The 22,176-nt window shown below is 39.3% G+C and overlaps 2 protein-coding genes across 3 annotated transcripts; both read left to right on the plus strand.

Moving 5' to 3' along the window:
• Positions 1–311: 311 nt before the first annotated feature.
• LOC130710564 (serine/threonine-protein kinase STY8-like) lies at positions 312–18,790 on the plus strand. Of its 2 annotated transcripts, none has more exons than XR_009010394.1 (13): positions 312–812; positions 1,575–1,989; positions 2,064–2,706; positions 2,928–2,968; positions 14,350–14,418; positions 15,644–15,744; positions 15,866–15,944; positions 16,440–16,538; positions 16,667–16,735; positions 16,862–16,911; positions 17,014–17,095; positions 17,504–17,609; positions 18,081–18,113. XR_009010394.1 is itself a non-coding variant. In XM_057559873.1 (13 exons), the coding sequence occupies exons 1-13, from the start codon at positions 460–462 to the stop codon at positions 18,205–18,207; spliced, it is 2,223 nt and encodes a 740-aa protein (XP_057415856.1). In that variant the 5' UTR covers positions 315–459; the 3' UTR covers positions 18,208–18,790. The 2 variants fall into 2 exon arrangements, 1 of the variants encoding a protein (XP_057415856.1); XM_057559873.1 differs by having other exon boundaries at positions 315–812; positions 17,515–17,609; positions 18,081–18,790.
• A 1,919-nt stretch (positions 18,791–20,709) lies between these two features.
• Positions 20,710–21,528, plus strand: LOC130713284 (glycine-rich cell wall structural protein 2-like). The gene has a single exon (XM_057563061.1). It carries the CDS (start codon positions 20,710–20,712, stop codon positions 21,526–21,528), a length of 819 nt encoding a protein of 272 aa, XP_057419044.1.
• The last annotated feature ends 648 nt before the right edge of the window (positions 21,529–22,176 follow it).

Raw genomic sequence — 22,176 nt, forward strand, 5'->3', positions numbered from 1 at the left:
TATGCCCTCGTCGGAACCCCTTCTTCTTCTCTTCTCGTTATGGGGGTTGGTGTTATAAATAAGGGGTGGTGGAGATCATGCTGGACTGGACTTTGGAGACATTATTGTCGGTTATGGAACGATGGTGGCTAAAAAAAAAAGTGTGGGTGGGTGGGGTTTGTTTAAAATCTGATGTGGAAATATTAATCCAAGTGTTCTATTATTATTGGCAAACAGTAAAAACAGCACCTAAGTAACTGCACCTAAGTTTTGCCCATACATTAATTTTCTATTTCTATATTTGTTGAAGCAAAATCAGAGAACCCAAAGAAAAAAAAACTTAAAATAGATTTAAGAAACGTGGCGTAAGGCTTAGAGAGAGAAGCAAGAATTCTTGACTGGAAACTAGAGAGAGAAAGATAAGACCTTGTTCAACAATGGATTGAAAGTTTATTCATCTGAAGAAGATTGTGTGTTGTAATGGGAACTCCAGCCAGAGAAGAGGTGATGAAGAAGATCCAAGACCTGGAAGAAGGTCATGTTTACCTCAAGCAAGAAATGTCCAAGCTCAAGCTTTCAGATGGAAGGAAGCAGCAGCAGCAGCACCAGCATCATCATCGCCAGAGGTCTCACTCTGTGTCCCCGCAACGTTCCAGATTGGGCGCGCCACCCAGGAGTGGAACCGATGGAGTAGGTAGTTCTTCGTCGCGTCTTCAGAGGGAGAGTCACGGCGGCGGTGGTGTGAATTTGACTGAAGGACAGTATTTCAATATTTTGCAGTCAATGGGACAATCTGTTCATATATTGGATCGTAACTTTCGTATAATTTACTGGTCAGTCATTGCTTTCCATTTCAATAGGAGCTTATGTTTGGTTCCATTGTTCGATAGTCTAGAATCACCAAGAATCACTTCTGGTCAAATACTACTTGTCTTATAGCATGTTTCGATCAATTTATCTATTTTCAGAATCAATTATGAAATTCTGAAGCTAGTCACATAAGCTTCTTCCTAGAATTGATTCAAGCTTTAGAATCAATCATAGTAAGATTTCCAAACATGCACTTTGGTTCGAGTAAACGTGTATCGGATTTTGTACAATTTGTGAAAAGAAGGATGTATGTAGTTTCTTTTCCATTTTTGTAATGGATGGTTACTAGAGAAGTTTATACATTGTTGGGGTTTTTTTTTTTCTTGTTATGGCAAATTCGAGATAGTGGGATAGTAGTATGAGATACCATATTTAAGTCGAATTTCTATAAGGAAAAATGCATGCCCTTTTAGTTCGAAGAGTTTTTCAAGTTGATTGGTTGAGACTTGAGAGAATGAAAGTCGGGTGCATAATTATCTTAAAAAGCTACTTTAAGATGAGCTCACCGAGTATTGTTGTGCATTTCCACTTTTGTGTTTGTTTTTATGATAGTTTCCTCGTACCAAATAGCATTGGTATCTCTATAATTTGGCTTTCGGAGATGATGAACTCTCTACTTAAAAGTTGGTGTCCATGTTGGGCTTGATCTATGTTGATTGTGTAAATTCTAGGAACCTAAATTAATAGCTGTGTTTGAAATATTTCTGTTGGGAATACTTGTGCAGGAACCATAGTGCTGAGAATCTATATGGTTATGCAGAAGAGGAAGCTCTAGGCCAAGAAGGGATTGAACTGCTTGCAGAACCCAGGGATTTGACCTTCGCCTATGATACAGTGAACCGTGTAATGATGGGAGAGAAGTGGACTGGGCAGTTCCTGGTCAAGAATAAGATGAGAGAGAATTTTTTAGCTGTAGCAACAATTACACCTTTTTATGATGATGATGGAAGTTTAGTTGGGACTATTTGTGTCTCAAATGATTCACGGCCATTTCTTGAAATGAGGGATCCGCTGTCCGGTGAAAAAAATGCTGAATCAAATTCAGGTTCCACCCGTCCTAGAAGTAGCTTTACGAATAAACTTGACCTTGACTCTCAACAGCCAATTCAAGTTTCTCTGGCATCTAGAATTTCAAATTTGGTTAGTTTTGTAACTTTTATATTTATGTAATTTGATATACCATGGTGTGTCTTGATGTTGGAACCATTAAACAGGCATCAAAGATGAGTAATAAAGTTACGTCAAGAATGTGGACAGGAGAGAATAATGGGGATTGTGAAGGTGAGAGTGGAGAAAGTCATCATTCTGGACATAGGTTCTCAGAGTCTGTGCTTCCAGACCACAGAGAAGATGCTAATTCAAGTGGAGCTAGCACCCCCAGAGGTGATTTGCCTCAGTCACCTCTTGGTGCATTTTCTCACGTTGAAGAAAAATTCCAAGGAAAAACTTTGAGTGACCCTGGTGATGAGAGTGAAGGAAAACCTATTCACAAAATCATACATTCTAAGGCTGAAGCCTGGACTCAAAAGAAAACATTATCGTGGCCATGGAGAACAAATGATCGAGAAGGATCAGAGGCAAGGAATCTTCTTGTTGCTGGGCCGTCGAGGCAGAACGATCAAGAAAATGAGTCAGTTAGTCAGAATATTCTTTCTTCCGTTGAAAGTAATCACGCTACTAACAATGAGGCTCCGGGATCCTGGTCCTCCTACTTTAATGTTAACAGTACAAGTAGTGCTAGCAGCTGTGGGAGTGCCGGCAGTTGTGCTGTAACTAACAAAACAGATGTTGACACTGATTGCTTGGATTATGAAATTTTGTGGGAGGATCTGACAATTAGAGAACCAATTGGAGAAGGTAGTCATGTTAAGCTTTTCACAATTTCTATACTTTTATGACAAGTACTTGTTCAAAATTTTGACACATTATCTGTATTGGGAGTTCTTATATTTTAAATTTTTTTGCATTTTTATAGAACTCATAATTTATAGAGTCATTGCTTGCAAACCCAATTGCAGGTTATTATGCATTTTATGAGTTACTAGTTACCCACTTACCTTTTTGTTGTTTAATTGCAGGTTCTTGTGGAACTGTATATCATGCTATGTGGTATGGATCAGTATGTTACTTTTCTCTTTCTGTAATTTCTTGTTTTAAACTCATGCATTATGAATGATATTTTACAGACCAGGACTTGAGTTTTCTTTGACAGATGTTTTTACTTTTTGGTGGTGTAAGACTGATAAGATAGGGGAATAGAATAATGGATAATTATTATTGATACTGCAGAGATGAAGAATCTCTACTGGAAATAATACAATACAGCAGGAGTTCGAGAGCCTGTTCTCTCCATACTACCACACACTTATAATTTCCTGGATGATCATCTAATAGGCTACATCTATTATTTATACAACTGCATAGTGCAGTTTCTATTTTGAATTCAAACTGACATACACACATAATAACTGCTAACTCCTAATAACTACAGACTGGTAACTGCCCCTATCCATCTGCCAAATTCGTATTTCCCCTCTCTCCTTGCTGTTTTGGCTGCTCAGCAGTCTCCATGGCCACAGTAGTGGCTGCGCCACCCCCCATGGTGGTTCCAGACCTGAAATTCTTCTTTTTCCGGCGATAAACTTGGATCAAAGGAGGTTTAATCTTATCAATACCCCCCCCTTGAAGATTCACCTTGTCCTCAAGGTGAAAGTCTGGAAAGGCTTCATGAATGCGGGCCACCGATTCCCAACTATTCTCACAAGAAGGAAGATTCTGTCAGGAAATCAGAACCTCAACATTACCAGGAGAATCTTCACGAACATTGAGAACCGATTTGGATAAACTTGCAACTCGTGATCTTCAGATAGCATGGGAGGCAAGGGCTGAGATTGAAACGAATCGCCAATGGCTTTCTTAAGAAGAGAGACATGGAACACCGGATGAATTCTGCTATGGGAAGGAAAGTCCAATTTATAAGCTACAGCTCCAACTTTGGCTAGCACTTGGAATGGCCCATAGAATCGTGGACTGAGTTTCTGATTAACTCGTTGAGCCAAAGATCGCCTTCTATAAGGCTGCAACTTCAAGAAGACCCAATCGCCAGCTTCAAATTCCACTTGTCTTCTGTGTTTGTTGGCATATGTACGCATGATATCCTGAGACTTAAGCAAGTTGTCTCGCAAATCTGCCAACAATTCGTCCCGGTCCTTAGAAAGTTTATTAACCTCATCTAACTTGGAAGGAATGGTCGAACCTTTGAAAAGAAGAGGAGGATCCTGCCCATACAAGGCTTGAAAAGGTGACATTTTGCTGGAAGCATTATAATTAGTATTAAACCAGAATTCAGCCCATGGAAGACAAGAAACCCATTTTTTGGGTTTGGAACCTGTAAGACAGCGCAAGTACACCTCCAAGCACCGGTTGACAACTTCGGTTTGGCCATCAGTTTGGGGATGATAAGCAGAACTAAATTTCAATTGAGTACCTGCTGCTCGGAAAAGTGCCTTCCAAAAATTGCTCAAGAAAAGGGGATCTCGATCAGATACAATGGAGGAAGGAAAACCATGGAGCCTGACAATTTCTTGAAGGAATACTGCAGCAACCTCAGTAGCTGTATAGGGATGACCCAAGGCCAAGAAATGTGCATATTTTGTAAGACGATCAACTACTACCAGAATGGTGTCTTTCCCCATGGATTTAGGTAAACCAGTGACAAAATCCATGGAAATATCTGTCCAAACTTGAGTAGGAACGGGTAAAGGTTGCAATAAGCCAGCCGGAGTTAAAGTATCACTTTTGTTCCTTTGGCAAACATCGCAAGCAGCCACATAGTTCTTGATGTCAGATTTCATGCCGTCCCAATAAACCAAGTTGGCCACCCTTTTGTATGTTCTGAAGATTCCGGAATGCCCTCCCATCAATGAAGAATGAAACTCTTTCAAGATGACTGGTATACGGGAGGAAGTCTTTGATAAAACCAATCTACCTTTAAAGAATAGTTTCTGATCACGCAAGACATATCCGGAATGAGAAGTAGGGTCCAGAATCAAGTCTTGTATAATTTTCTGCAACTTGTCATCTTTATTGACTTCTTCCACCCATTCTTCAAAATCATGAATTTGTAAGATAGAAATGGCGCAATAAGAACTCCGCCGGGATAAGGCATCAGCAGCAGAATTGTCTTTACCCGGTTTGTACTGAATATCAAAGTCAAACCCAGCCAACTTAGAAACCCACTTGAATTGTTCTTCACCCAACATGCGTTGATCTGCCAAAAACTTCAAACTTTTCTGATCAGTTCGGATTATAAAATGATGACCCAACAAGTAATGGCGCCATTTCTGGACAGCTTTGACAACCGCCATCAGTTCGCGATCATAGACTGATTTCCTTTGATTCCGATCAGATAAAGTTGTACTCCAAAAAGCCAAAGGGCGACCTTCCTGCAATAAAACAGCACCCAAACCTGTACCTGAAGCGTCAGTCTCTAAAACAAAAGGCTTGGTAAAATCAGGAACAGCCAGCATAGGAAGAGTAGTCATGGCATTCTTTAATTGTTCAAAAGCAGCATGAGCATCAGAACTCCATTGAAAGGCATCTTTCTTCAATAAATTAGTCAAAGGTTTCGCAATCTTCCCATAATTCTGTACAAAACGGCGGTAATAACCTGTTAGCCCAAGAAAACCCCTTAAACTTTTGATGTCCTTGGGAGTAGGCCACAACCACATAGCCTCTAATTTCTTTGGATCAGCAGAAACTCCACCTACAGAAATGATGTGACCCAAATACTCCAAAGTCTCTTGGCCAAAAGTGCATTTCTTCCCATTGACTTTCAAATCATGTTGTTGTAATGGAGATAAAACAGTGTGCAAATGTTGGATATGATCTTCCATGGAGAGGCTATATATCAAAATATCATCGAAGAAAACTAATACAAACTTGCGGAGAAGGGGCCTCAAAACTTCATTCATTAAAGATTGGAAAGAAGAGGGTGCATTAGTGAGACCAAAAGGAAGTACCAGAAATTCGTAATGACCTTCATAAGTTCTGAATGCAGTTTTTTCAATGTCACCTTCCTTCATTCTGATTTGGTGATAACCGGAACGCAAATCCAGCTTTGAAAAGATCCGTGCCCCTCCTATTTCATCCAACAATTCATCAATGACTGGAATTGGAAATTTGTCTGGCACGGTGATCTTGTTTAAGGCCCGGTAATCAACACAAAACCGCCAACTACCATCTTTCTTTCGAACCAGAATTATGGGGCTGGAGAAGGGACTTGTAGATGGACGAATAATGCCGGCATCTAACATTTCAGCAACCAATTTCTCAATTTCGTTTTTCTGGTAATGAGGATATCTATAAGGTCTTAAGTTAGGAATTTGCGCCCCTTCCTTGAGATGAATCGCATGATCTTGCCGACGGTGAGGTGGTAATCCTTCCGGCGGTTCAAAGATGGAAGGAAATTGGTGGAGAATGGAAACTAAATCTGCTGGAACATTAGCCCTCCAATCTGTTTCCGCTCGAATTTGTTGAAAATCAATGAGAAATCCCTCACCATGTTGCAAAGCCTTGAGTAAGGAATTTAAAGAAGCATCCTTCTTGCATAATTCAGGATCCCCTTGGAGTGATAACTTCTGGCCATTCATAGTGTTAGGTACCAGAAAATATGAAGGAAACTGGAACTGAAATTGTATTGATTATACTGAATTTCTGGTATGAAACCCAGAAATTGTGTTAGAGAATACAAGAAACGAAGGAAAATAAACAGAGCAATTCGAGAGTGCTCTTCTCTCCCAATCCTAAGCCCAAAAACAAGCCTACCTCATTCTCTCACCATAACTAACATATATTCCTCTCACTCCCTAGTGGTCCCCCCCCCCTAGCTGTACTACTAATAATAACACCTCATCAGGTGGTTATTTAGGAATCCTAACATTCTAGAAGGCCTTGTCATTTGACAGAATGCCAGTGGACTTGGGCTTCCTATTGTAGACTTTGCCAAACCTGGGCCTGGCCATAGCAGGTGCAACATCTCTCCCCCCTTGAAGATTCACCTTGTCCTCAAGGTGATGGTCTGGAAATTGTGCTATCAATCTGTCCAATTCTTCCCAGGAATCTTCAAAAGCTGGCAGATTCTTCCATCTCACTAGAACTTCTGTGGTTCCAAGGTCATTCTGTCTGGCATCCAAGATGGTTTCAGGTTCTACTTGAAGCTCCCACCCTTCATTTAGATCTTTGGGCAATGGTTGGCTGACGATCCCCTCCTTCACTACTTTTTTGAGCAAGGAAATGTGGAATACTGGATGAACTTGGCTGTCCTCTGGTAATTGAAGCTTGTAAGCAGCAGCATTGATCTTCTCTATTATAGGATAAGGACCATAGTATCTAGGGCTCAACTTTTGATTCTTCCTCCTGGCCAAACTCTTGAGTTTGTAGGGTTGAATCTTGAGATACACAAGATCCCCTACCTCAAATTGAATGTCTCTTCTATGTTTATTTGCTTGCTGTCTCATTCTGTTTTGAGCCTTCTCCAAATTTTCCTTGAGTTCATCTAGCATAAGGTTCCTTTCAGCAGTAAGCTTCTCCACTTCCTCTACTGAAGTGACAGAATCAGTTCCCCTGATGATAGCAGGAGGGTCTCTCCCATATAAGGCCTTGAAGGGAGTGGTTTTGATGGCAGAATGATAGTTGGTATTATACCAAAATTCTGCCCAAGACAACCATCTTGGCCATTGCTTAGGTCTTGTTCCTGTCACACACCTGAGATAGGTTTCAACACACCTATTTACTACCTCGGTCTGCCCATCTGTTTGAGGATGGTAGGCAGAGCTAAATTTCAGTTTGGTTCCAGCCAATCTAAAGAGTTCAGTCCAGAAAGTGCTAAGAAAAACTCTGTCTCTGTCAGAAACTATGGTATTGGGAAACCCATGTAGCTTTACTACCTCCTTTATGAATATTTCAGCCACTTCCTTAGCATTATAGGGGTGTGAGAGAGCTATGAAATGGGCATATTTGGTGAACCTGTCAACCACCACAAAGATGGTGTCCTTCCCCATTGCCTTAGGAAGGCCCCCTATGAAATCCATAGAAATATCAGACCACACTTGTGATGGTATAGGAAGAGGTAGTAACAAACCTGCTGGATTCAATGCTTCATATTTGTTTCTCTGGCAAACCTCACAATCTTGCACAAATTTCTGAATGTCCATCTTCATCCCTTCCCAGTAAAATAGAGCTGAGATTCTCTTATAAGTTCTAAAGACCCCTGCATGGCCTCCAAGAGCAGACTCATGGTATTCTTTGAGTATGGTGAGAACCTTGCTGGACTCCTTTGGTAACGCTATTCTGTCCTTATAAAATAGTCTTCCCTTCCTTAATTGATACCCTGCTAGAGATTGCCCTTGTGTCAATAGCTCTTGCATGATTTTTTTACATTTTTCATCAGCCAATAACTCTTCTTCTAAGTCATTCCAGCCTTCACACTGAATAGATGAGATGGCAGAAAATTGCATTTTTCTGGACAAGGCATCTGCTGCTTTGTTTTCTACTCCAGGTTTGTACCTGATTTCAAAATCATAACCCATCAATTTGGAAACCCATTTTTGCTGATCTTCACCCATCAATCTCTGGTCAGCTAAGAACTTTAAGCTCTTTTGATCTGTGTGGATTAGGAACTTGCTACCAAGTAAATAGTGCCTCCATTTCTGGATTGCGAAAACCACAGCCATTAATTCTCTTTCATATACTGATTTTGCCTGAGCTCTGTCAGATAAAGTCTTGCTCATGAATGCAATTGGTCTCCCTTCTTGCATCAAAACAGCTCCAAGCCCCTTTCCTGATGCATCAGTCTCAAGCACAAATTCCTTGCTGAAATCTGGTGCTGCCAACACAGGAACAGTAGTCATTACCTCCTTTAATTTGGCAAAAGCTAGACTGGCTTCCTCATTCCATTCAAAGTTGTTTTTCTTGAGGAGGTGGTTTAGAGGTTGAGCTAACTTGCTGTAATTCCTCACAAACCTTCTATAATACCCTGTCAAACCCAAGAAACCCCTTAACCCTTTCACTTCTTTGGGTTGAGGCCAATTCAGCATGTCATTGATTTTAGAGGGATCAGCAGCTACTCCTTGCTTGGAGATTACATGACCTAAATAGACCAATTCTGGTTGGCCAAATGAACATTTCTTTTTATTAGCTACTAAGTGATTTTCCTGCAAGCTTTGGAGCACCAACCTCAAATGTTCCATGTGCAATTCTAAACTCTTGCTATAGATTAGTATATCATCAAAAAAAACCAAAACAAACTTCCTTAAATGAGGTTTCAAAACCTGATTCATGAGGGCCTGAAAGGTTGAAGGAGCATTAGATAACCCAAAAGGCATTACTAGATATTCATAATGTCCTTCATGAGTTCTAAAAGCTGTTTTATGAATATCCTCCTCTTTCATCCTTATTTGATGATAACCAGATTTTAAGTCCAATTTAGAAAAGATAACAGCAGAACCTATCTCATCTAATAATTCATCGATTATAGGTATAGGGAACTTATCTGGTATAGTAACCTTGTTCAAGGCTCTATAGTCAACACAGAAACGCCACCCTCCATCTTTTTTCTTCACTAGAATTGCAGGGCTACTGAATGGACTAATGCTGGGCCTTATAATCCCATTCTTGAGCATGTCCTGCACTTGAGTTTCTATCTCATTTTTCTGGTAGAATGGATACCTATAGGGCCTTATGTTTGGTGCTGCTGCTCCTTGCTGCAGTATAATAGCATGATCAGTAGGCCTCTTAGGAGGCAGCCCATGAGGTTCTTGAAACACCACAGGGAATTTTTCAATAACGGTTCTCAATTCAGCAGGGACCTCAGCTACTGCTATGTTGATACCTTCTACAAACTCATGAGAAAGACAGAAATCCAGGTCTTTGTTCTTCCTTGTGCTCTTTATGTTTTTGCAAGCTTCCTGAATTTTATTACCCTGCGGTTCTCCATGTAACACAAACTGCTTGCCCTGAAGGTTCCACTTAATAATAAGTTCTTTGAAGTTGGCCTCAATGTCCCCAAGGCTGGCTAACCAATCCATTCCCAGGACTAAATCAGTGCCCCCAAGCCCAAGGATAAAGAAATGTTGAGTGATAGGGATTCCTTGCACTACCAGTGACAAATTCTTGCACACTCCTGAATTTCTCTCTCTGGCCCCATTTCCAACTTCCACCACATATTCAGTGGTTGCTACAACAGCCAAGTCTAGTTCATTCACAATATTTTGGGAGATAAAATTGCTGGTTGCTCCACAATCTACCAGAATCCAGATTTCCCTTGTTCCAAGTCTTCCTCTAACTTTGAAAGACCTGTTAGATGTTAAGCCCTCTTTACTATTAAGAGACAATTGCAGTATTTTGCCCTCCAAAACAAACTCACCATCTTCAGCTTCTTCAAATATGTCTTCCTCTTCTTCCTCTTCATCTCCCTCAATGAGAATGAATTGGAAATGTTTCTTAGCACACACATGTTCTCTTCCCCACTTCTCACCACATTTAAAACACAATCCTCTTCTACTTCTCTCTTGCAACTCATTTTGAGAGAGTCTTTGTCCCCCTTGCCACTTCTTCTCAGGGTTCTTAGTTTCATTCCCTCCATCGTCCTGGGTCTCTTTTGGTTTGGTTTCCTGTCCAGTATTGTTCTTCCCCTGATGACTGGAATTATAACTTATGTGCTTTCCCCCATAACTTGAAGATTTGCTTCCAAACCCACCCTTATCCTTCCACCCACGTTTGTCCTCATCCTTTCCTTTTTCTCCTCTGAGAGCAGAATTTTTTTCCTCAATCAACAAGGCCCTATCCATCAATCCTGCAAGATCAGCAGCAGGGTACAATTTCATTTCAGCTTTGATTTCCTCCTGCAATCCATTAAGGAACACTCCTTTCAGGATCTCCCTATCAGCACCTCTCATGGGTGCTGCTGCCTCTTCAAAGCTTTCCCTGTAGGCCATGACACTCCCTTTTTGCTTAATGCTAAGCAAAGGGCCAAAAGGGTTCTGAACCAAGGTGGGTTGAAATCTCCTTATCAAGGCTTGCTTGAAAGGTTCCCAGGTTCTCTCCACAGCTTGCTCTTCCCACCATTGAAACCATCCCAGTGCTTTCCCTTCCATGGCAATCATCACCATCTCCAACCTCTCCTCCTCCCCTACACGACTGAGTTGGAAGAACCGTTCAACACGATTAATCCACCCATAAGCATCGCTTCCATCAAACATGGGGATGTCGACCCTTCTTCCAGTCACAGCACGCAAATGGACGCGATGGGGGTGATCGAATCGCTCCCTGCTGTGGTCTGAGGTACGCGACCCGGTTCGTGACCCGGTTCGCGACCCGGAGTGCGAAGACGAAGCGTCGCGATCTCGCTCTCTGTCTCGCGATGGTCGCCGGTTTCTGGGTGTGTTCGATCTTCCTCGCGTGCGCCTCCGTTCCCGATTCATGATGAGTCGCCGGAGCTCCTCAAATTGCTCCGTGGCCATCTCCTTCATCGTGGTAACAGATCGCTCAAGGTCATCAACTCTGGACTCCATTGCAGCTCGCGTAACCACCATAAAAGCTCCCTCAGGATCGGGAGCTCTGATACCAATGTTAGGTACCAGAAAATATGAAGGAAACTGGAACTGAAATTGTATTGATTATACTGAATTTCTGGTATGAAACCCAGAAATTGTGTTAGAGAATACAAGAAACGAAGGAAAATAAACAGAGCAATTCGAGAGTGCTCTTCTCCAATGTTAGGTACCAGAAAATATGAAGGAAACTGGAACTGAAATTGTATTGATTATACTGAATTTCTGGTATGAAACCCAGAAATTGTGTTAGAGAATACAAGAAACGAAGGAAAATAAACAGAGCAATTCGAGAGTGCTCTTCTCTCCCAATCCTAAGCCCAAAAACAAGCCTACCTCATTCTCTCACCATAACTAACATATATTCCTCTCACTCCCTAGTGGTCCCCCCCCCCTAGCTGTACTACTAATAATAACACCTCATCAGGTGGTTATTTAGGAATCCTAACATTCTAGAAGGCCTTGTCATTTGACAGAATGCCAGTGGACTTGGGCTTCCTATTGTAGACTTTGCCAAACCTGGGCCTGGCCATAGCAGGTGCAACACATAGTAAACCGCAAAGTCAACTGTTCAAAGTTAGCTCTAATGTCACCAAGACTTGCTAACCATTCTAGGCCCAATACAATGTCCACTCCGCCAAGGCCAAACAAATAAAATTGCTGATTGACCGGCACATTGTGTAACAGCAAAGACACGTCCTTACAAACACCCTTGCATGGTATCTTATGACCATCCCCTACTTCAACTACATAAGATGGAGTATCCTCAACCTTCAAGTGCAATTCCTGTACTAACGCCTTGGAAATGAAATTATGAGTTGCTCCACAATCAACTAACACCACAACTTTGTGATCTTCAATAGTTCCCCAAACCTTGAAAGACCTTCTGGAAGTGAATCCAACAATACTATTCAGGGATAAATGTGGGACAGGTTCCGTTTCGGGGTGACAATCTGGATCATCTTCTGGTTCAGAATCGCCAGTCTCTTCCATCAGCATAACTCGAAATTGTTTGTTCTTGCACACATGGTTAGGCCCAAATTTTTCATCACAGCGAAAACATTCTCCTTTCCGGATCTTCTCCTGGTAATCAGCATCAGAAAGTCTACGGTAATTACCCGGTCGATTTCTTTGAAATGGTTTTTCCACAGAGACACTACCAGAATAAGATGAAGATGGTGTGTAACTTTTGCCTCCACTCTTCTGTGTAGTATCAACTGTGACAGTTCGAGAAATTGATGGAGACTTATAAGAATTACTGAACCTTGAACCAGAAGTGGAATTTGGATGAACCTTACTAACTGCAAGATTTTTCTGCTCAATCATTAAAACCTTTTGGACCATGATGGATAAGGTTGTTGGTTCATAAAGTTTAATTTCTGCACCTATGTCCTCCTTCAAACCATTCACAAAGATATCCATTAAGTGTGTTTCATCAATGTCTTTCAACATGCCGGCAAATTTCTCAAATTGTTCCACAAATTCCGCCACCGAATCTTCTTGCTTAAGGGCTAGTAAAGCAGCAAAGGGATTGAGAGTACTTGAAACTTGGAACCTCTTCAGAATTGCCAACTTAAAAGTGTCCCAGTCTGCGTGAGGATGACAACCTTCCCACCATTGAAACCATGATAGAGCTTTTCCATCCAGTGCCACCAGAACCGCCTGCAATCTCCCCTCCTCTGGAACTCCACGAATTTGGAAGAACCTTTCCAACTTATGAACCCAACCATAGGCATCAGCAACACCATCAAAAACTCGAACCTCCAACTTCCGCCAACGTGCAGAAGTGTTATCACAGTTAGACTCTTCTTCCTGTCCTGGGCGCTTAATGCTCTGTTCATGATTGTCTCTTTGAGAGCCAAGGTCGTCCCGATGCATGAACGTCTCCATCATATTTTCCAAACGTTGAATTCGTTGATCAGTTTGTTGACGGTCAATCTGTGCTTGTTGACGATCAGCCTGTGCTTGTTGATGATCAATCTGCAACATTTCCATAATTTCTTGCATCCGCTCCATTGGATCTTGACTGGCTTCAGAACGAGTTTTTCCCATTTATAAAGTGAACCACTTAAGTACCACAGCACCTGGATGGTGCTCTGATACCAAAATGATAAGATAGGGGAATAGAATAATGGATAATTATTATTGATACTGCAGAGATGAAGAATCTCTACTGGAAATAATACAATACAGCAGGAGTTCGAGAGCCTGTTCTCTCCATACTACCACACACTTATAATTTCCTGGATGATCATCTAATAGGCTACATCTATTATTTATACAACTGCATAGTGCAGTTTCTATTTTGAATTCAAACTGACATACACACATAATAACTGCTAACTCCTAATAACTACAGACTGGTAACTGCCCCTATCCATCTGCCAAATTCGTATTTCCCCTCTCTCCTTGCTGTTTTGGCTGCTCAGCAGTCTCCATGGCCACAGTAGTGGCTGCGCCACCCCCCATGGTGGTTCCAGACCTGAAATTCTCTTTTTCCGGCGATAAACTTGGATCAAAGGAGGTTTAATCTTATCAAAGACATATTTTATTTTTTCATGTCTTGTTTGTGCAAGTGGTTGAAACTAGAATTACTAGCACTTATGGCATGTTTGGATCAGCTTCTTTTTCCTCATAATCAATTTTGAAACCCAGAAGCTACTCACAAAAGCTTCTCCCAGAATTGATGTTGGCTCCAAAATCAATTGTAGAAGAATTTCCAAACATGTTATTCAACAATTTTGAATTGAGGCATCACTAGAGTTTTGGTGGGCCTACGAAATGTGTTGCCAACACTAAGCCTGACATTAAGAATGCATCTTCTATAGGTTGACAAACTGCATTTTTCCGACTACTATACTGATGTCAACTTATATTCATATTTTTACAGGATGTAGCCGTCAAGGTTTTCTCAAACCAAGAATATTCAGATGATGTGATCCAGTCCTTCAGGCAAGAGGTATGTTCTTCTGTAGTCTAATTGGTTGATTATGTTTGGCCATAGAATTCTAATCCATAAGGTGAGGAAGTCAGCATAAGTTTAATTAACAGCAAGGGTAAAAATGGTAAAAATAAATAGCCTATAAGTTCGACTTGAAATATCGTTTTCAAACGTTACAAGTTAGTGAGATAGATCGTTTACCAAACACCTATTTTTTTGGTTAAACAAGCTTATTTTAGTAAAATAAGCCTTATGTTAGCTGAAATTACTAGCCAAACACACACTATGCTTTTAGAATCCTATATGATCTCTATTACTTTTTAGCGACATGTAAAAATTTGTTAGTTAAGTGTAAATGGTCTGTTTCTGAATTTAGTAACTATACAATGAAAGTATTAATAGGTTTTACATGTGCAATCATAATTCACCGTCTTATCTTTTTTTATCTTTCTTAACTTCAATCCAATTATGATATGATAAGAGTAAGACATTGAAATATAAATGTGCGTATGTGTAAAACTGAGTTTATAAGGATAAACTCTGTTTTTCACTGTGAGACAAGATTTACATTTACCCAATGAAAAATTGAAAGAAAATAAAAGTAAAACAAAGATACTTCAAATCAAAAGTCATCTCATGTTAATTTCATGTTTTTTAATTTCTTTCTTTCCAAATCTTATGTTACACTACAAGAACCAAAATTAAAATAATAAAAATGATAAGCAACTTTCTCACATGTTCCTCTTTGGATGAGTTTGGCACATCATTTAAGCAACTTACAGCTTATTTAATCAGCTTATAACTTTTATTAACTAAAATAGAGATGTTTCATAAATGAGAGTATTTCACTAGCCTATAACTTATTTTCAAAAGCCTTGAAGTAGCTTATAGCATATTATATTATTTTTTTCTTCCATTTTTAACCTTAATATTTTAATAAATTTCTTCCTTTATCACTTTTAATTAAAAAAAAAAAAAACTCTTTGGAGAACCTTAAATAAAGAGTTTAATTTTGATAAAGTAATTGATAAACACATGCTTTTATGTCGTTTTAAATTTTTTAGCTAATTCAATAGCCAATTTGACCAATCACTTCTAATTCAACTTAAAAGTTCAGTTCAGCTAGCTCAACAACTTTCATGAAGCTTATTAACTGTTTATCTCAAACATAGCCTTCATCACTTTTTTCTCCTAAATTTCTTCTTTGTCTAACCTTACATGGACAAGATTTTGGTGTATGCAGGTGTCAGTTATGAAAAGACTTCGACATCCAAATATTCTTCTATTTATGGGGGCAGTGACTTCACCTCAACGTCTCTGCATTGTGACCGAGTTTCTCCCACGGTTTGTTCTGAACCTTCCTTTGGATCATGGAGTATTTTCATTCTAGTTTGCTATGTTGCATGTCACAAAGTATTAAGCGTGGCTGATTATCGTTGTGTTCATTTGTACTCTACAACTTCAGGGGAAGCTTATGTCGCTTGTTACACAGAAACACATCCAAACTTGACTGGAGGAGGCGAGTCAATATGGCCTTGGATATTGTGAGTATTTTGGAATAGAGACATGGTTTATAACTCTATATGATATCTATATCTTTTTCCTTCTAAATAAAGATATTTCATTGTTATGATGTTGAAATTTCGGTGGAATAGTTACTAGTTCAATTTTCCCCCTTGTGTTGGTATAATTAATTTGTTTAAGGCTTTAAGCTTATCACACAAACAATCAAGCAAGTATTTCGTAAATTTAAGAAAATAGCTTATAACCTACCTATGAGCTCTTTTGAGCTGATTTTCATAAGCTTCTCAGATTAGCTTATAAATAAGCTTAAAGCGTTTATACCACTTATAAGCTTTTATTAGCTTATTTCGATAGGCTTCCAAATAAGCTTATGAATGTGTTTATTGTCATAAGTGCTTAATTAAACTGTTTATTCAAACGCACCCTAATTCATTATGGATATCTGCTCTCAGAAAACTGCATGGTTTTGGACTTAGCTTTCAATGTTGTATGCTTACAGCTTACTCTTTCTACAGGCACGAGGCATCAATTATCTTCATCATTGTAACCCTCCTATCATCCATAGAGATTTGAAGTCTTCAAATCTTCTAGTTGATAAGAATTGGACAGTGAAGGTCTGCCACTTGTCACTTGTTTAAGTTATCCTACAATGTTGGGTTGGACGCTTGTATTTGATTGGTTTAAAGTTTCGTGCTTTGATTTCTATTAAGCTTGACAATGCCTATCTTTGTAAACTGAACAGGTTGGTGATTTTGGTCTTTCACGTCTGAAGCATGAAACATTTCTCACAACTAAGACAGGGAGGGGCACGGTGAGCTCATTATTTCTTTTATGGACCATAAAAAAAATTCTGTTGGAAATTGTCTCCTACTTTACATTTTCACTGCAAAAGAGTCTCAAAACATCTCACTGATTCTAGCTTTTTTCTCCTTTGTAGCCTCAATGGATGGCACCAGAAGTTCTTCGAAATGAACCATCAGATGAGAAGTATGTCAAATCTATGCCCTTAATCACACTCTCTCGCCGTCATGTTTTTAGACTAATTTCAGGCTTTGAATGTCTGGTTTTGCTGCTTCTTGTGAACATCAGGTCGGATGTATACAGCTTTGGGGTGATATTATGGGAACTTGCGACAGAAAAGATCCCTTGGGAGAATCTCAACTCAATGCAGGTATTGGCTTCATGTGTACATGAACCTTTTAAAATATATTGAAACAAAGGAGATATGCAAACTGAAATCATAGTTAAGCCTATTGAATGAAAAGCCACCGGCAAAATGCCAAAATGTGTTTTTGCTTTTTTGGTGAAGCATTTACTTTTTTTCTTTTTGTTATATATGTTATCCCAATGCTTGAAGATGAACTATTATACCATAGAGAATTTAACTTAGGTGTTAAAGTTGCTTCTTGGTTTTTCCCCTCATTTAGTTCTTGAGTTACACTTGTTTTACCGATAGAGAGTGGTGACTAAAAACTTCTATCCAATAATATTTTTGCCCAGTTCCTTCTGATATCACATGAATATTTTTTATACAATTATGGACAACTATGGGTGCACATATGAACAATTTTTCCTCTAGGAACCTTGCAGGTGATTGGAGCTGTAGGGTTCATGAATCAGCGGCTAGAAATTCCGAAAGATGTTGATACACGATGGACTTCTATAATTGAGGACTGCTGGCATAGGTATGCATTCTCATCTCTTTTTTAAACTTAGCTCTTGGTATTTTCGGCCATAGCTCTCGGAATATCCAAGAACATATTAAATGTGATTCGTGTCATAATAGTTGACCAGCTTACTTAAACAATCTTCGCATCAATTGTTGGTTCATCTAATCTGAATTATTGGCGTTATAATTCATTTAATATTAGGTTTAACATACTTGATATAGCTCTGATTTCATTTTCGTGTGATGGGGCATAAGAAATTAGTGGCTGCTCAATTAGCTATATCAAGTATGTTAAACCTAATATTAAATGGATTATAACGCCAATAATTCATGTTGAGTTTGTTACCGACAATGTTTTTTATGTAAATCCTTAATTTCATCTAATTTCAACCTCCTTTGGGTAGTCTTATTCCATCAATATTGAAGCCAAAGTGGTGTGATTACCGAATATCCTATGTTGACTTATAAGTTTGTCCATTCCTGTCAGTGATGCAACTTGCCGACCGACATTTCGGGAACTGATTGAAAGACTTAGGGAGCTGCATAAATGGTATGCCATTCAGTTCCAGGCAGCCCGGTCTGCTGGCGTGGAAAGCGCCCAAAAGGAGTCCTAGGCACAAAACCTTGGAGCTATTCTTTCTTTTTCCACTTGCATAAGAATATATATATTTTTTGCATATATTTTATCAAAGTTCGTGTAGAAGAATTGGTACAATCTGGTCTTAGAGCCAATGTAGAAAAGCTGGTCTGAGCTTTTCATCAGCATTTGCAAAGGTATTATAGAGATTAGAGAACGGGGATAGAGTGATATAAAAAAAAGTGAGAATTGCCAAACTTTTATGATGATTCATAAAGTATATTCAATTTATTGGTGGTGCTGTCCCAGTTGGATTGATTACCACCTCATTGTAATTTTCAATCTAAAATGCTTGCACCCCATTTAAAAGCTGTACAGAGGGTAGTATAAAGGGGGGAAAGTTTTCATTTGACTACAGATTAGAATCCGAAAGTTTGTATGATTTAGTGTTGTTGTTATGGTTGGATCTCCATCATTACCCACTTGATTGGCCTGTTTCAATTCAACTTGTTGGAATTACACTCAAGAATTCCAAGCTTAGATAGTTGTAATGGCATCTACATTCTATGGGGCTATGGGCTGAGCCCCAACAATGATATATACACACCTCCTTTTTTATACACTTCATTTCCACCTATTTTTATCTCTATCTCTCTCCTCTTATCACTCATCACATCTTATACTTTTTCTCTTACTTTTTTCATTTTTTCCTATCTCTCTCCTCCTCCATCTCATTCCACCTCATTTTTGAGGTGTCAACAAATAATTATCCGGCTGAGCCCCCTATTCTTAATATTACTGGAACAATACAGGAAAGTTCAAATTTCCCAACTGATGTTAAGTTAGAAAGAAATTATTGTTTTCTTAAGATTATTAGTTGCAGTGGTAGTGGTTGTTGGTTTAATGTACTGCTATTACATTTTTTATTTTATTTTTGTGAAAAATGAACTAATCGAAAATTACAGAAGTATATAACTTTCTAGTTCTGCTCCTGATACTGTAAATTGTTAAATAAATGACATTGGTTATGCCCAAGATTTTTAAAGGAATAATGGTCTTGCTAATTAACCTAAAGCACAGCACATTTGAGTGGATAAAAGTGAAGTTTCCTTGCAAGCCTTAACTTTTACGAAGTTTGGCATCAAAATTATGTTTGGGATGTGTTTCATATTGAGAATGCATCATGTATATTTGGAAACCAATTTTTTTTTTCCGATGAGAAAACATACTCATACGAACTAATGAGAGAAAAACTAACAAGTTAGGTGTTCTGTTCGCTTGAAAGTTCTTTTAGAACAACTCAGCTTTCCACAATATTTTTATATTAGAATACATGCATATTACAAATTATAAACTACAAGAATTTAACAATCCATAGAATTTTTTTTACATAGGAGAGGAAAATTCTTAAAAAATATTAGTACTGTTATAAATAAATTATTACAAATAATCTAAAAATTGTAAAAAGAATATCCTATGGAAAGGAGGTAGTATTTTTTTTTAATTGTAGAAAATTAGGCAAAAGTAACTTACCAATAAAGATATAAAAAGAGTTTTTTCGTTTCACTCGGTCGCTCACGATACCACTTTTTGCTATCTAATTTTAGTACAATGTACTACTACTATAAGTGTTGATTATCCACCACTTGTTTTCAAAAAAACACGGCTGTCTTATTATGCACACTTGGCTATTAGAAATTAAGAGTTCACTACTCTTAAAGCATGTAAACACATTAAATGTTTTGGTTTATAACTCAAGTCTAGCTTATTATTAGAAATTTAATTAGTCTATGCCAACAAAACCTAACTCTCGTCTTGCTTTGGTGATTAACAGCTAATCTCATTTATGGCTTTGGTTATCCTGGTGCCGTCCAGCTATCCTTAACCAGTGCCATTTTTTTCTACAAATTTTGAAAACGTGAAGGTAGTTTACTAGCGTGTATATCTATTTCTCAGTTTATTTTTGTTGCATTACACAAATGTATTGAACTCTTTATTATGTTTTTAATATTACTATACATATTAATGGACGTTTAAATCACTACAAGTCTACAGGAAAATTCGGCCATTAATGTAAAATCTAAATTAAATTATATAAACCAGTAAATAAATATTTATTTTGATATTATTTAATTTACATTTTTCGAGCCATTAACTCTTTCAATTTTCAACTAGCTAGCTAGTGGCTTTAAGCTGAAATAACAAACTTTTGAACTTTCATAGTATTTCCCCTAGTATAGCAAGTGATTAGTAGCATCACTCCACAGAACTTAAAAGGCAAAAGTTATTGATAGTTGAGATTACATTAATTATGAGCACTACACCGGCCAATAGAATTATTATCTTTCATACAAGTTTGAAATTTTGGCCAACGTTAATGGATAGGAGAATCTCCAATGTACATACGATAAAGACGTTTGTCTGAATGTATGGCACGTATGTGCTATCGATCCTTACACTCTATAAATACATGTCCTTGCCAAACTTCATCTTCATCACAAGCAAAGCAAAAAAAAATCAGGTGTTTTCAGTTGCAAAGATGGGAAAATCACACGTTGGACTGATACTCGCAGTGCTACTAGTGATAGGAGTATCAGAATGTCGAAACATTCAAAAAAATGGTAGTGTTGGTCATCTGGATGGTGCTGGTGGTGATCCTAGTGTTGGTGGAGGAGTAGGTGGAGATCCTGGAGTTGGGTATGGTGGTCCTGGTGGAGAAGGTTATGGTTATGGTGGCGGAATTATTGGTGGCGGTGGAAGTGCTGGTGGAGGAATTGGTGGAGATGGAGGGTATGGTCCTGGTGGGGGAGGTGGAGGAGGAGGAGGTGAAGGGTATGGTCCTGGTGGAGGTGGAGGTACTGGGTATGGTCCTGGTGGAGGAGGGCCGTATGGACCTGGTGGCGGAGCAGGAGGAGGGCCATATGGACCTGGTGGTGGAGAAGGGGGAGGGCCGCATGGACCTGGTGGCGGAGCAGGAGGAGGAGGTGAAGGAGGAGGGCCGTATGGACCTGGTGGCGGAGGAGGAGGAGGGCCGTATGGACCTGGTGGTGGAGAAGGGGGAGGGCCGCATGGACCTGGTGGCGGAGCAGGAGGAGGAGGTGGAGGAGGAGGGCCGTATGGACCTGGTGGCGGAGAAGGGGGAGGGCCGCATGGACCTGGTGGCGGAGCAGGAGGAGGAGGGCCGTATGGACCTGGTGGCGGAGGAGGAGGAGGGCCATATGGACCTGGTGGCGGAGCAGGAGGAGGAGGGCCGCCGTATGGACCTGGTGGTGGTAGCGGGTATGGAGGTGGTCCAAGCGGAGGTTATGGTGGTGGCTATGGAGGTGGTCCGGGTGGAGGGTCTGGGGGTGGATATTGAAGTAAAATATTTAGAATGAATGCTTATACTATATTATACTATATATTTTTGAAATGTAATGCTGATTCATAAGCAACAACATACTATAATGAAATAATGATCACGTTCTCTACCAGGCATGATAATCTTCTTATTCTTCTTCCTTATCTTAATTATTACAATCTTTTAGCTTAGTTATCCTATATTGTGATTAGCATAATAAAAGCAGTAGTATTATTTGCTAAACCAATATCAATTTTAGCATGTTTCGGGTTATAAAAGTTAATCAACAAACCAAACCAACTCGCATCATCGCATTGGTATAATTTCAGTTTGCCTGTGAAGGGATCGCAACTATAAGAAGAAAATATCATCTTCACACATATATGCTTGCCTTTAGAACTGAACCTGGGCCGGGTACAATATTCTGATCTGAGCTCGACCTTCTTGGTGTTTTGCATGAAAACTAAATATTCATAATTTGACAGCTTATATATATGCAATAAAAAATAATTTCATACTTCTGAAATTTTATACTAATCCGGTACAATTTATCTTTCTTTTTTTCGGCCAAATGGTACAATTTATCTAAATCCCTTATATTATAGTGTCTTTTTTTATATATTACTTCGTACGGCCCAATGTAGACCAAACTCAGGTGCACCTCCC

The sequence above is a fragment of the Lotus japonicus genome, chromosome 4 (genome assembly GCF_012489685.1).
Source record: "Lotus japonicus ecotype B-129 chromosome 4, LjGifu_v1.2".
Lineage (NCBI taxonomy): Eukaryota > Viridiplantae > Streptophyta > Magnoliopsida > Fabales > Fabaceae > Lotus > Lotus japonicus.